This window comes from Sphaerodactylus townsendi, linkage group LG12, assembly GCF_021028975.2.
Source record: "Sphaerodactylus townsendi isolate TG3544 linkage group LG12, MPM_Stown_v2.3, whole genome shotgun sequence".
In the NCBI taxonomy this organism is placed as follows: domain Eukaryota; kingdom Metazoa; phylum Chordata; class Lepidosauria; order Squamata; family Sphaerodactylidae; genus Sphaerodactylus; species Sphaerodactylus townsendi.
In genome coordinates, this window is record NC_059436.1 from 53,245,811 (window position 1) to 53,260,019 (window position 14,209).

Sequence of the window (14,209 nt, forward strand, 5' to 3'; positions counted from 1 at the left end):
TTTATAAAATCCAAGGCAGTTTTGTGTGTTGGTTTGTGTCTGCCGGCACAGTTTGGCAGACACCGCCCAGAAACGGAATAAACATAATTTCCTTCCCTTTCCTTTAAGAAGTTCCATTCCGTGTGTGTGTGTGTGTGTGTAGTCAGGGGCACAATGTGTGCCAGTATGGGATTCCTAGAGCGACAGCTGCCATCTCTAAAGGCAAGACAGCGGAGAAAGCAAACTAGTTCAGAGTCCTTGCTGGAAGCACGTTTGGATTTTGTGGAACTGGGAGGCATGGCAAGGGTTAATCCCACCCCTTGGGGTGTGTCTCCCCCTTCATCTGCCGGGGGTCATTCAATCCCCTCCTGCTCTTGCCCCTCCCCAAGGCTGCTGGCAGGGTGTGTAGTGCCTTGCCCTCGGTCATCTCAATTTAATAGCTCATATTTGTCCAGTGAGCAAATGGGAGACTTCCCTCGGCTTCCCACAAGTGAAGAAAAAACAAAAACAAAACAAACCCGGCCATCCTAAAACGGCCTCGCTCTCTGGACGCAGTGACTGAACGCTGGCTGGGGAGCGTGCCAGGCGCCCTGCACTTTGAACAACATCTGGATCCGTGTGGTCGTGCGGAGAAGTGCTGAGCGGCGCATATCAGTGGCGCATAATGCGTTTCTGGACTCGGGTCTGGATCTGGCCTCCATTTTAGTGTCTCTCCTCCCGTTCAATTCAGAACCTGATAGCTGTTCTTTTGTAATTGTAGGTTATGATGGGGGGAAGAGGGGTGGAGCCTGAGCATTTAGCAAGATTATGGGATGCTGCTGAAATGTGGGGAAGTGGGCAAAGTTCAAAGTGATGCTCTCTGCTTAACGCTTGCCCATCCTGGCTCACCTTTCTCTCCTTAGTTCCACGGTGTTCTGGCTCTTGAGGTCCCTCACAATACAGTCAGTTCTAGGAAAATCGCAGCCCCGTCAAGAAAACAACGACGTCCCAACAAGCAGCCGGTACAATCTAATAAGTCTGACGTAAGGAAACTGAGTCTTGCAGGAGAGGAAGGAGAAAGCCTCCTTTGTCTCTTGGTGCAGGGAAAAAGACAGCTATTTTCACCTGGGTCCTGGAGAATGCCATGAGTCAGGGCCATTCTGAGCCGCTTCTTAATAGATAATTGCACCTGGGGGTGGAAGGGGTGCTGTAAAAAGGGAGTGGGCAATAAAGGGGGGGGGGGCTTCAAGCTCCGAGCCAATAACAAGAGACTCCCCTCCCTTATATGCTTTTTTGAGGGAGACTATATACAACAGTGGTGGCGAATCTATGGCACGGGTGCCAGAGGTGGCACTCAGAGCCCTCTCCGTGGGCACACGCAAACAGAACTCATCATGTGGGGGGGATCCCCCCCACACACATCTAGGCTGGCTTGGACCACTGGGCTCGATTATTAAACCTAAGACCTAGTTTTGGGGAAGCAGTGTAGGTGAGCCTGTTAAGCGCTGTTAAGCCCCACTGATTTTCATACAAAGAACTAAAGCACGATTCTTTACCTGGGAGTAAGCTCGGTTGCTGGCAATGGGGCTTGCTTCTGAGTAAACCCTCCTAGGGTCGCGATTGACCCGTTCGAAGAGTTGCACGGTTGCTTCAAAGCAAAGCCAGCGACTACCACCAAGCTTACTCCCGAGTAATGCATGCCTCGGAGCCAACCGTTTTTTCTAAACGAAAACCTCAGCATTCAGGTTAAATTGCCGTGTTGGCCCTTTGCGATAAATAAATGGGTTTTGGGTTGCAATTTGGGCACTCGGTCTCGAAAAGGTTCGCCATGACTGATATACAACATTACAGCAGCCGGACTCCCCCTTCTCCCCACAAAAATTGAAGTAAACATATAGAAACTGGCCCAAGAATGAATGCAGGAGACATTCCTGGTGTGACGGGAAGAGCATTTTCAGAGCACCGCGCGCATTCGTCTTCCTTTTCCTGTCCTAGTCTTGGGGGAGGGGGCGGGGGGGGGGTCACTCTTGCCTTTCCCCTCCAGCATGAGATAATAGCTTAGAAGCAGCCCAGGGGAGAGAGGCCAAGCACAGGATGCGGAAAGGCACTGTTGGCGTCTCTGCTTTTTCCCCCCGCAGGCCAGCTCTGCAACCTGCCTGAATGCTTTCTTTGTCTCACGGGGGAATGGGTGGTTTACTCTCCCGCAGCCCTTCTCCCAATCCGCCACGGCAAAAGCTGCGTCCCGGCTGTTGTTGGAGCCGGAGGGGCGGGGGAGGCGCCCAGGCTGGTTTTGGACTTTCCTGTTCCCTCCAGTCTTGTCTCCAGCTAGAGTTGGTGCTGGCTCTGCCTCCCCCCCCCCTGCGCGGGATGTATGTGTGGGGGGTGGTTAAGTGGCGTGGGGGGGGGGTACTTAGAGGGAGTGGCATGCTTTCTGTTCCCGTAAATCTGGTGGGCTGAATGTGCTTTGGTGTGCTAGGCTGTAGGCTCAGAGCAAAGGAGGTTAAGAGCTCGTGTATCTAATCTGGAGGAACCGGGTTTGATTCCCCGCTCTGCCGCCTGAGCTGTGGAGGCTTATCTGGGGAATTCAGATTAGCCTGTGCACTCCCACACACGCCAGCTGGGTGACCTTGGGCTAGTGACAGCTTCTCGGAGCTCTCTCAGCCCCACCTACCTCACAGGGTGTTTGTTGTGAGGGGGGAAGGGCAAGGAGATTGTCAGCCCCTTTGAGTCTCCTACAGGAGAGAAAGGGGGGATATAAATCCAAACTCTCTTCTTCTTCTTCCTGATCTGCTGACTTCAGAATACATACCACAAGAAGAGCTCCTTTGCCACCTTCCTCTTTCGTGATTTCCCAGAAGGACCACCAGGTGCATCAATGGCGCTGCTGAAGTGGGCCTTTTTTGAGCTGTGTCAGGAATGAGCTTTTTACCTACGATGGGCACTTGTAAATAAGCGGCATGAGATTTATCTGCACTGCTGTTGCTGCCTGGCATGGGAAAAGCCAAGGACTACCCCCTCCCTTTTCCCTTGCCAGCTGCATAGAGCCATCCGAGCCACCTCTTTCCTTCCCCAGGCCTTGGGGGCATGGTTTGGGGGTGCTGCCAGCCTGCTGTCATTGTGGTGCCCGTCCGAACCTCCCCCAGGGGTGGGGCAGGTGGGTGCCCAGAGCAGGTGTTGTCCCTGGGCACCATTTCCTCCCGATATGCCTCTGCATAGTGCCCAGTAGGGCAGGCCGTCAGAGGTCAGCTAGTGCAGGACAGTGAAGTTGGCCGGGTGGGCAGAGCTGGCCACATGTGGCCTTATATGCCAGTGTGGGGCGGCCTTTGCCTCTTCGTTCTGCCCACTGTTATCAATGAAGTAAGTTGTGGCCAATTTTATTACCACAAAAAGGTGTCCTGCGTCTGTTATAGGGTGGCCCTCCTCGGTCAGCAAATGCTAATCAGTGAGTCCTCTGTCAATGTGTCAACAACATCTGTTCTGTCCTTAACTTGGAATCCATATTTGAGGGAGCAGCTTGGTTGTTCTTTCCCTTCAGACGCAGAGCTGAGACAGGGTAGTGTGGAGTCCACAGCAGAGCTGGAATTCGAACTCAGGCCTCATGTGTCCTGATTTCAAGTGGCTTTTTCTCTTAAATATTCTAGAACTCATTGGAAGACGTGTGAGGTGGTCTTGACAGGGATACAGAAGTCCTATTTCATAGCGACCGTTGCATCAGCAAGTTCACACCCACCTAGTTCTTCAAGAGCACTTGCTAACTCCCGAGTCTCTAAACTTCCAGGGTCTGAAGGGTAGCTGAGATGCTTGTGCAAAGTTTGTTGCTCAAAAAGCCTTTCAGGCACGTTCCAGTTAAGATGCTAGTTGTAAATAAAGCTGAGACCCTAGAAATGTTCAGTGCTCTGCCTGGTCCACTTAGGGATCATTTTGATCTGTTTGCTGTAAGGGATACCAACAGGATCTTGGGATCTCTGAAGTCTGCCTTGGACCTTGTCGATCCTGGTTGCAGTCTTGCGTAGTGGTTAGAGCATTGGACTAGCATCTGGGCAATCCAGTTTTGAATCCCCACTCTGCCACGGAAGATTGCTGAGTGATCTTGGCCCCCTTTACTTTGCTCTTAGCACATCCGGCCTGATAGAATTGTTATGAGGATATAATGGAAGAGAACGCATCGTAAGCGTCTTTGAGTCCCCATTGGGTATAAATGAAGCAGGCAAGTAAATTGCTGAAACCTTGCAAGGATCGCGTGAGTGAATCCCTCAGTCCTTCAAGTCAGTCGGATGCGAAGCTCGGCCAGAGCTGCCGAAGGGTTTTGCCTGATCTCTGCTGGTGTGAACTTCGTTCAGGCGTTCACAATACCGCAGCTGCAAGGCTGAGGAGTGAGTGGGCTGGACCGGCCAGTGCTGAGGTAGAGGATCAGAATGGAGCTGTGCGACATGACCCAAGCCACGCGGTGCCTTCCAGCGCAAGGAAGCGATTGTGGCAGCTGCTCAGACGACACGTCCCTTTGGCCCAAGTTTGGGTTCTAGAGAGGCTGGGAAACTGGAGTGGGACTGAAGACGGGGCAGCTGGCGGAGCTGGCTGTTTTCATGGTTTTGTCAGGTTTCCCCCATGTCCATGGTGGCGAACCTTTGGCACTCCAGATGTTATGGACTACAATTCCCATCAGCCCCTGCTAGCATGGCCAATTGGCGGGTGAGGTGGAGGAAGAGGGACCCAACTGGTTTTTTTCTAAACTAAAACCTCAGCATTCAGGTTAAATTGCCAGGTTGGCACTTTGCGATAAATCAGTGGCATTTGGGTTGCAATTTGGGCACTCGGTCTCGAAAAGGTTTGCCATCACTGCTCTAAGCGATCAGCCAGCTTCTCTCCTGACTTACAACTGCTGGTACCATTCCCAGATCTTTTCATGAACTAGTCCAGACTCTGCTCCAAGTGTCTTCTTAGTGCAAGATTCAACATCTGCTAGAAAGAACGGGTTCCCTGTGGCACCTCAATCGACCAGCATGGTCTAAGCCAGGGGTGGCCAACCTATGGTGCTCCAGATATTCGTGGACTACAATTGGCCATGCTGGTAGGGGCTGATGGGAATTGTAGTCCATAACATCTGGAGTGCCAAAGGTTCGCCACCACTGCCCTATGTTGCCTGGTGGGATGGAGCATCCCTTGCCCCTCCATCTACAGAAGCTGCCGTGTCCCTTTCCCTCCGGCACGTTCCCTCCCCCCCGCCCCCTTCCCACCCAAGATGGCCCGCTGCTTTCCTTTCCTTTTCTCTTTTTGCGATGAAGCAGACGCACTCGGTCTCCTACCGGGGAGATTTTCTTTGGCTCAGTGACTTCTCGGCTTGTGCCTGCAGCGAGATAAGAGACAGACCGTACATCACAGTCGGCAAGCACCGAAGAGAGTTACTCGCGGCATCCGTCACCACTTTTATCTAGAACGGCACGGCTGCAGCGTTTCCAGGGCTTTGGGAGGCTCCGAGCCTGGACCCCGGCCATTTGGCATGCGGCGGCGGCTCTGTTTGATGTGACCGACTGGCACGGCTTTCCCTCCGGAGTCAGCTCCGGTGAAATCCCAGGAGGCCTTTTTTCTATTCTGAAGCACCCCTTCGGCTTTCGATATGAAATCACTGCCTGCATGAAATCCCAACCCATCCATCACGGGGCTCCCCTGCCGCTCCTTCACCTCCCATCTTATTTACTGCATTATTACATTTCTCTTGGAAAGGTCTCAGACATCCCCCGTAGCTCTCCTCCATCACAAATTGTTAGGATAATAATGCCAGCAAAGTCCAGTGTTTTCTGGCCACGTGAGGCTTGGGAGGGGGCGGGGGGGGCATTCACCTATTGTGCGGCCACGGGCACATGAGCTCATTGCTTTTTTAAAAAAGGCCCATTTTCCATTTACTGGTGTGCTGAGGAAGGGAAGGGTGACGGGCAGGTGTCTGCTCCCGAAAGTACCCTCCTCCCTCACTAAGGAGCAGCAGTGGCGTAGGAGGTTAGCGAGCCTCGCGGGTATTTCTCCACCCGGGAGGAAACTGGCTTCTGGATCTCCTCGCTCTGTCAGCTTCGAGCTGTGGAGGCTTATCTGGGGAATTCAGATTAGCCTGTACGCTCCCACACACGCCAGCTGGATGACCTTGGGCTGGTCACAGCTTCTCGGAGCTCTCTCAGCCCCACCCACCTCACAGGGTGTTTGTTGTGAGGGGGGAAGGGCAAGGAGATTGTAAGCCCCTTTGGGTCTCCTACAAGGAGAGAAAGGGGGGATATAAATCCAAACTCTTCTTCTCTTCTAAAGCGAACCTCCGGTGAATGGACTGAGAATCATTGCTTCTTTTTTTTTAAAAAAAAGGTCCAGCTATTGGTGTGCTGGACAATTAGAGGCCACAATGCAAGTCCACTTCCTGGGTTTACATACTTACGTGCTGCTTCTCCTGTGCTGGAAGAGCCACGTGAAGAATTACGGCGTCTTGAAAATCACAAGGAAGCATAACTTGACAGTAAACAAAAATAGCAACAGAGAGCCTCCATTTTAAGCAGCTTTGCGCAGCTGTGTTTTGGGTCTTGAAAGCTTACACCCCCAAAAATCTTGGTGCTCCTGGATTCGAATCTAATTGTTCTAAATCCATTTCCTACAAATTGACATTCACCAACTGTCAGCCTTTGCAGAAAGGGGTGGGGGCGGGGAGCCATGCTCTTGCTAAGAGGACTGTGCTGTCAAGTCTCAGTGAGCTCATGGTGACCTCATCCCAGGGTTGTCCTAGGCACGAAAGGAGCCGAGATGTTTTGCCGTTGCTTTCCTCTGCATAGCAGCTCCAGTCTTCTTGGCAGCCTCCGATCTAAGTACTGACTCTGAACGATCCCGCTTAGCTCCTGGATTCTGATTAGCTTAGACTGGGGGTGGCCAACCTGTGGTGCTCTAGATGTTTGTGGACTACAATTCCCATCGGCCAATTGGCCATGCTGGCAGCGGCCGATGGGAATTGTAGTCCATGAATATCTGGAGCACCATAGGTTGGCCACCCCTGGCTTAGACCATGCTAGTCTATTGAGGTGCCACAGGGAACCCGTTCTTTCTAGCAGATATTGAATCTTGCACTAAGACCGTGGTGGTGAACCTTTGGCACTCCAGATGTTATGGACTACAATTCCCATCAGCCCCTGCCAGCATGGCCAATTGGCTGATGGGAATTGTAGTCCATAACATCTGGAGTGCCAAAGGTTCGCCACCACTGCACTAAGAAGACACTTGGAGCAGTCTGGATTAGTTCATGGAAAGATCTGGGACTGGTATCAGCAGTTGTGAGTCAGGAGAGAAGCTGGCTGATCGCTTAGAGCAGAGGTCTTCAAACTATGGCCCTCCAGATGTTCATGGACTACAATTCCCATCAGCCCCTGCCAGCATGGCCAAGTGGTAGGGCTCATGGGAATTGTAGTCTCTGAACATCTGGAGGGCCACAGTTTGAAGACCCCTGGGTTAGAGGAAGGTCCCAGTTGCTTGGGTGGGCCCAGCTGCCACTGCAGTTGTAGTATCGAAAGCTCACAGCCTGCTTCCTCCCTGATATTCTTCTGGAGGCACGCTCCAGCATCTTTCACCAGCAGAAACCCGAGTCCTCTCCAAGGGCGGTCTCACAGTACACCACTAGCAGCAATCAAGGAGGTAAAGCGGGTGTTGTCCCTTGTCTCCACAAGCTGTGACAGAGTCTATATAGGAAGTGCAGCTGGCCAAAGGTGACCACACGTTGCTTATCCAGGGCAGAGCGCAGACTCGAGAGTGTTCACCTCCATCTTTAAAAGGCAAACTGAAACTTGGTGTTTGTGACAATTAAAAACAAAAACTGTTTAGCGGTATGTTTTGCTTCAAAAATGGAAATGCTATTTTACCCCACTTTTTCCTGGGGAGTTTGTGGAGTTTTCCAGCACCACATGTAGGAGCGGTAATTGTCCTTTGTAGCTTCAAAGAAGGCCAGTCACGGAGGACTAAGCCTCAATACCCAGGACAGATAAATGGAACCTCTGTGTGCAGTGGCAGTATATGCTTCTGAATGCTGGGGGCAAAGGAGGAGGGAGGACATTACTTTCATACTCTTCTGGTAAATGGCTGGGAATCTTTCCCAAGTACACTCAGGTGTGCTCTGTGTTCTAAGAGCAAGTGGGAACTAATGGCTCAGGTGAGAAGTGCCTAGTTCAAACGTTTCCTCGTGAATCCATCCATCCTTTTTTCGTTGTTCTCACAAGTCAGCCGTCAGGTTTCCAAGATTAAATACGTGAAGCGCTGCAAACGTTATGTGAATGTTTTTTATTATTTCTGCACCGTTTCCTGTATAAATCTGGCAAATATCTACAACATCGCAATAAATTGAAATGTCTTCGTTTTCTCCCCTCTCTCCAGTTTCTATGCCTGAAGAATATTCGGACTTTCCTCAAAGTGTGTCACGACAAATTTGGTTTCAGGAACAGTGAGCTGTTTGATCCGTTTGACCTCTTTGATGTGCGAGATTTCGGGAAGGTAAGAGACCTTGGTTTATTTTTTTAAAATACATTGTTCTGTAGAAAACAAACCGACATAATTTGAGATCAGTCTGCAAATTGTCCCTCTGTATGTCCCTGCTCCCCTGTCCTCAAATCTGCTGTCTTTAAACCTTCTATACATCTGGCCTCAGGTGTTTTTTCCCTCTGGGGTTTTGTCTGTGTTTAGAATATGCTGCCTCAAACTACTGTGTGTGGGGTTGTTCGGGCACCTCATTGGTCTGATAATGTTTCCCTCGCTTGGAAAACATCTGCAGTGGCTCCCTGTCTGTTTCTGGGTTTGGTTCTGGGAGTGGTATCTTCGAAGGGGTGCTTTTCCTTGCCTCAGAGGTGGGATCCAGCAGGTTCTCACAGGTTCCCGAGAGTAGGTGACTAATTATTTGCGTGTGCCGAGAGGGGGTTACTAACTGGTGATTTTGCCACGTGATTTTTGCCTTAGTTACGCCCCTCCTCTCAGCAGTGGCGCGCAGAACTTGAAGCAGTCTAGCAGGAGGTGCACCGGCGTGCATGGCAGCCTGCGCCTGCGTGCATTCGTTTCCCGCCCAAGGACCGGCGCAGCGGCTGCGTCCTTGCCACAGCCCCGCCCCGTAATGCCCGGTCACGCCCCCATCATGCCCCGCCCAGCCCCATTGGCGCTACGCCACAATTTGAATCCCACCACCATGGGAACCTGTTACTAAAATTTTTGGATCCCACCACTGCCTTGCCTGTCCGTTTCTTTGCCTTCACTTTCTCCTAACTGTATCCTCCATGAGGCTGATTAGAACTGCCCCTTCCAGAAGTCAGTCTGTACTCTGTGGCTTCACACATGGAAAAATTTGCACAAAGATGTTGGGAAAGTTCTGGCCCTGTTGATTCTGGGGATCTTGGTGAATTGTTGATGTTTAAAAGTACATGTGGAGGAAATCAATGATTGGGTATGTACCTGCGGCTTTCAGAGATTTGCTCTTGGTTTATCACTCTTTTATTGATTTACTGTACTTATTACTGCTTTTGAGTTTGTCCAGAGGTGTTGTAAGCTGTTGGGGGCCCTCTTAGGAGGGGGAAATCAGGGCAGAAATGTTTTGATGAATTAGATTCATTGAAATATGGAACCGTCTGGGATCTTTACCCAGAATCCATATAAGAGTGGCGAGAGTGTGCTAAATGTTGTACTGATTTCCTTGTACAGATTTCCGAATCGTCTTCAAGGTATTGGTTTTAACCTTTAAGGCCTTACGCGGTCTGGGACCCTCGTACCTGCGAGACCGTCTGGCCCCATACGTCCCATCTCGGCCTCTGCGCTTGGCAGAGGCCAATTTGCTGGTGGTTCCTGGCCCCTCTATAACGCGGCTGGCCTCCACTCGGGCCAGGGCCTTTACAGCCCTGGCCCCTGCCCGGTGGAATGCTCTTCCGCCAGCTGTCCGGGCCCTGTGGGACCTTAATGAGTTCCGCAGGGCCTGCAAGACCGAGCTATTCCGACGGGCTTTTAGGGAGCCCAGCCGCTGATGCCCCTCCCCCTCCCCTTCCCCTCTCCTTTTTCGACAACTGGGGCCCTACTGTTCTCTCTTAGAGGAGTTTAGTTGTTGGGCACTATCCACTGCTTGAAATGTTTTATTAGGATGGTGCGCTGTCTAATGTATTTTAGGATGGAACACTGTTTTAATGTACATCAGTACTGAATGTACGGTGTTTGTTTATTTTATTATCTGATGTTGTTTGTTGTTCCGTTGTAAATCGCCCTGAGCCCTCCGGGGGAGGGCGGTATAAAAGCTGAATAATAAATAAATAAATAAATAAAGAAGAAGGTGTTGGCTCTGGCTGCTGGTAGTTGGGTTCAAATCCAGACTTGAGCTACAGTCTGCTCCTGCTTTCCTTGGCTGCAGTTGGAGCTGGATGGAAGGTCTTGATTTGGGCTGTGGTGGGTGGACTGGCAGCTTTGGGTCACGGCATTTCTCACGGGCCTGCTCAGCCTGCAGGCTTCCTCTGCGGCACTCTCAAGGGCTGATGCTACACATCTGTGTTCTTTCTCTGTCAGAAGACCTGTGTGCTCACGTGGGGCTGCTGGTTCAAGACCCACCAGCAAGATTGGGGTAGGAGGGAGGGTAGAGGTGGTGGAAAATGGCAAGAGAAGGGAGGAAGGTTCTGGTCGCCACATCTCAAAAAGGATATCGAAGAGATAGAAAAAGTGCAGAGAAGGGCAACGAGGATGATTGAGGGACTGAAGCACCTTCCTTATGAGGGCCAGTCTAATGGGCAGATTTCAAAAAATCCCACGACATCGGAGATTATGTGTTTGTAACTCAGGGGAAGTGGACTCTGTATTACATATTCTATTGCATTGTGAACTCCATAAAGGGGAAAGGGAGGCTTTAATTCATCCATTGTTCATTCAGTACAGAAATTTAACTATAGTTAATTCCGATTCAGTTCTTGTGAGAATTTTACTGGAAGACCGAGTTTCTTTTATATCTTAACAGGTAGCTAAATTTTGTATGCTGGCCCATAATAAGCGAAGAATCATGTTAGGACCAAGAGCCAGACCACATGAAGGTGACCGTAATAATGCTACAAGCTGATGATATTTTTTGTGTATAGACTTATACCATGGATTCCTGTACAAATTCGATTTTTCTTTTGTTTATTGTTCTTCCTTTTTCTTGTTCTTCTCTACTCTTTTTTGCTGGCCTAATGGCCATAATAATAATAAAACTGATCCTCTGTTAAGATTGGGAAGAAGAAAATGTGCTGTGGACAGAAAAACCAGTTTCAGCGACATAGCACTGTTCTGTGGCTCTGTACCAGCACAGAAATAAGGGAGAATTCAGCATCCCCTGTTCATTTTTTGATTTTGTTTTGCAAAGATAGCATTTGACTTTGCCTTTGCTCATTGAAGCCGGCCTGTTGGTGGGCTTAGTAGACATTTCAGTGGTCAGGGATGGGACTGTACTGCTGCTGCCCGTAATTATCAGAAACCCTCCATTATACAAAGTAGGCAGACACCAAATGGAGTTCTGCATCGTTGCCTAAACGTCTACCCGTTTTAGAATCCAGCTTTTCTTAGTGCACAATTTATGGCTTTGTGCCAATCACAAAATGTAGGTAACAGTTAATTCCCCCCCTGCCCCCCACCCCGGTTTCATGGTACATGATCCAAATCAAAGTTGCACAAGGGCAGGTTTAATGTTTTGAAGATGCAGGTCCAGACCTCACTTATGTCTGACTTGGTCGTGGCTTCATCTGTTGGGGCCTGACTCAGATGTCCCGGTCAGATCTTGTGCTGCTGCTCTTGTGCTCCATTATGGCTTGTGGGGACCCTGGTTTGACAGGCTTTGAGCACACGAGGGGCAGAGGGAGCACAGAAAAGCTCTGTAACCAACTAGCAAAGTCCAGGCCAAAGTAACCGTTCTCAGTTCTTTATTGTGCTGGCAGTCATAGTCAGATACAGGCAATGCGAGGTCTGAGAGCCTCAGACCTCTGATAGTAGGTTTTACACAGTGGCCTTTCACGTTCCCGCCAATACAGAATAAACAAAGCCAATACTCAAAGCAATACAGAATAAACAAAGCGTAGTTTCACACAGGCAAGTAGAGATAACCTACAAGCAAAAAACCCCATCCCAGGCAGAAAGCCAGAAGCAGCCGGCGGCCACCTCTCAAGGACAGAACACACACTCACCACATCCTGACAGGCTCCAGGGGTCAGACTCTCAAACGTGGAAATAACAGAGACCGTAGGAAAGTCCAAAAGCAGTTTATTCCAGGTGATGCGGAAGAGTAACAATGTAAAGCAGGATCTGAGCTAGAGAGCTCAGATCCAAGACTTATATCTTTTAATCCCCCCGTTTCGCCCCACACCAAATGTCCATTACAGTTTCTACTACAAAGCGACAAGGGACCTGGGAACCTTTCACGCCTCTTTGAAGATGGGCTGGCGCCAGGAGATTGCTAACAGGAGATTGCTAGGAAGGGAAGAGGGAAACAGGAAAACAATTGCAAATCACACACAGCAAGACATCAAGATACTGACAGGCATAAGGTTCGTGAGGCTAGGGCAGTGGTGGTGAACCTTTGGCACTCCAGATGTTATGGACTACAATTCCCATCAGCCCCTGAGGAAAATAAGGTTCGTGAGGCTAGGGCAGTGGTGGCGAACCTTTGGCACTCCAGATGTTATGGACTACAATTCCCATCAGCCCCTGCCAGCATGGCCAATTGGCCATGCTAGCAGGGGCTGATGGGAATTGTAGTCCATAACATCTGGAGTGCCAAAGGTTCGCCACCACGGGGCTAGGGAATGCTCCCCTCCCTAGCTCATCCTTTCCCCTTTGGGCACTGTTGTCTGTCTCCCATCTCTTTGAAGCCTGGCTCTGGCGGGATTTACACCCCTCATCCCCCACCCACAGTGTGGGGCTGGTCTTTGGAAGGGAGAGAAGGGATGTTGCTGGCCCCTATTGGGAGCATAAAACTGAGCTCAGCAAGGGCACGTCCAGGCAAGCGAAGGAAGGCCTCTACACTGCTGGTCTAGGGTTTCAGGGAGCCGGTGGGGGAGGTAAGACTGCCAGCTTTGGGGCTTAACGCATTAACTTGGTAAATTACACAAAATTGCACCATATGCCGAAGCCATTGGGGTAATGACAGTGGGCACCGGAAAGCCGGGCAGGTGCGTTGCGGGGTCTTTAATTTGCTGGAGCCGGCGTGAAGAGAAGTGTCTGTAAATACAGAGGGGAGGCCGAGAGACTCTTAGTGGCCGGGAAGGCCTGGAAAGGGAGTGGACTCCGTGTCTGGTGGCTCCATTGCGAGCCCCGTTCTGGGTTTCTCTTTCAACCAACTATAATTCAAACAGTCCGTGCCCTTCAGTTTGGCTGAGCCCCCCCCCCTCCCCCCGACTCTGATTTTGAACTTGCTGGCGATATTTTTTTTAAAGAAGCCTTTGAGTGACTCCCCAGTTCTGAGTGAAGGATGTGCAGAGGTTTTGCTGTAACAACCTGGAAGGGATGTTGAGTCCTGAGTCAGCAGAAAAATAACGAACTAGCTGGCTCGGTGAGTGACGGATGGAGTGAGGGAGCCGCGGGGTCTGGCGGAGGGCTAGCCGCTCTGGCCAGCAGCCGCCGCCGCCACTGCAGCCCTCCCGAGCCCTGCCTCTCCTGGGTTTTTGCATAAACGAAGACTGTCGATGGTGTTGACTCTTTCATCTGCCTTGAGTCCAAGTGAGGAAAGAGGACTGCAGATAATGTAAATACCCCCCTCCCCCTTCATGAACTTCTGTTGCACAACGGCCGGTCGTTCGACTAAAACTAGATGAGAGGGAATCCTTTATTCTAAGGAGCAGCAGTGGCGTAGGAGGTGAAGAGCTCATGTATCTAATCTGGAGGAACTGGGTTTGATTCCCAGCTCTGCCGCCTGAGCTGTGGAGGCTTATCTGGGGAATTCAGGTTAGCCTGTACACTCCCACACATGCCAGCTGGGTGACCTTGGGCTAGTCACAGCTTCTCGGAGCTCTCTCAGCCCCACCCACCTCACAGGGTGTTTGTTGTGAGGGGGGAAGGGCAAGGAGATTGCTGCCCTTTGAGTCTCCTGCAGAGAGAAAGGGGGATATAACTCCTCCTCCCTCCTCCTCCTCCTCCTCCTCCTCCTCCTCCTCCTCTCCATTTAGCCAAGCAGCTGGTGAAAACTGCTTTTATAAGTTACAGGGAGGCGCTCAGCAGTAGGATCCACCTTGGTGCTGAACCCCAATCCAGTTTATTTTCT

The 14,209-nt window shown here is 50.7% G+C and overlaps 1 protein-coding gene across 1 annotated transcript in view; it reads left to right on the forward strand.

The window, feature by feature from the left end:
- VAV2 (vav guanine nucleotide exchange factor 2) overlaps window positions 1–14,209 on the forward strand; it is a 235,683-nt gene that overhangs the window by 32,191 nt on the left and 189,283 nt on the right. The window contains exon 2 of the mRNA XM_048512184.1: window positions 8,344–8,460. Coding sequence (XP_048368141.1) covers window positions 8,344–8,460 — 117 coding nt within the window. The remainder of the gene's footprint in view (window positions 1–8,343; window positions 8,461–14,209) is intronic.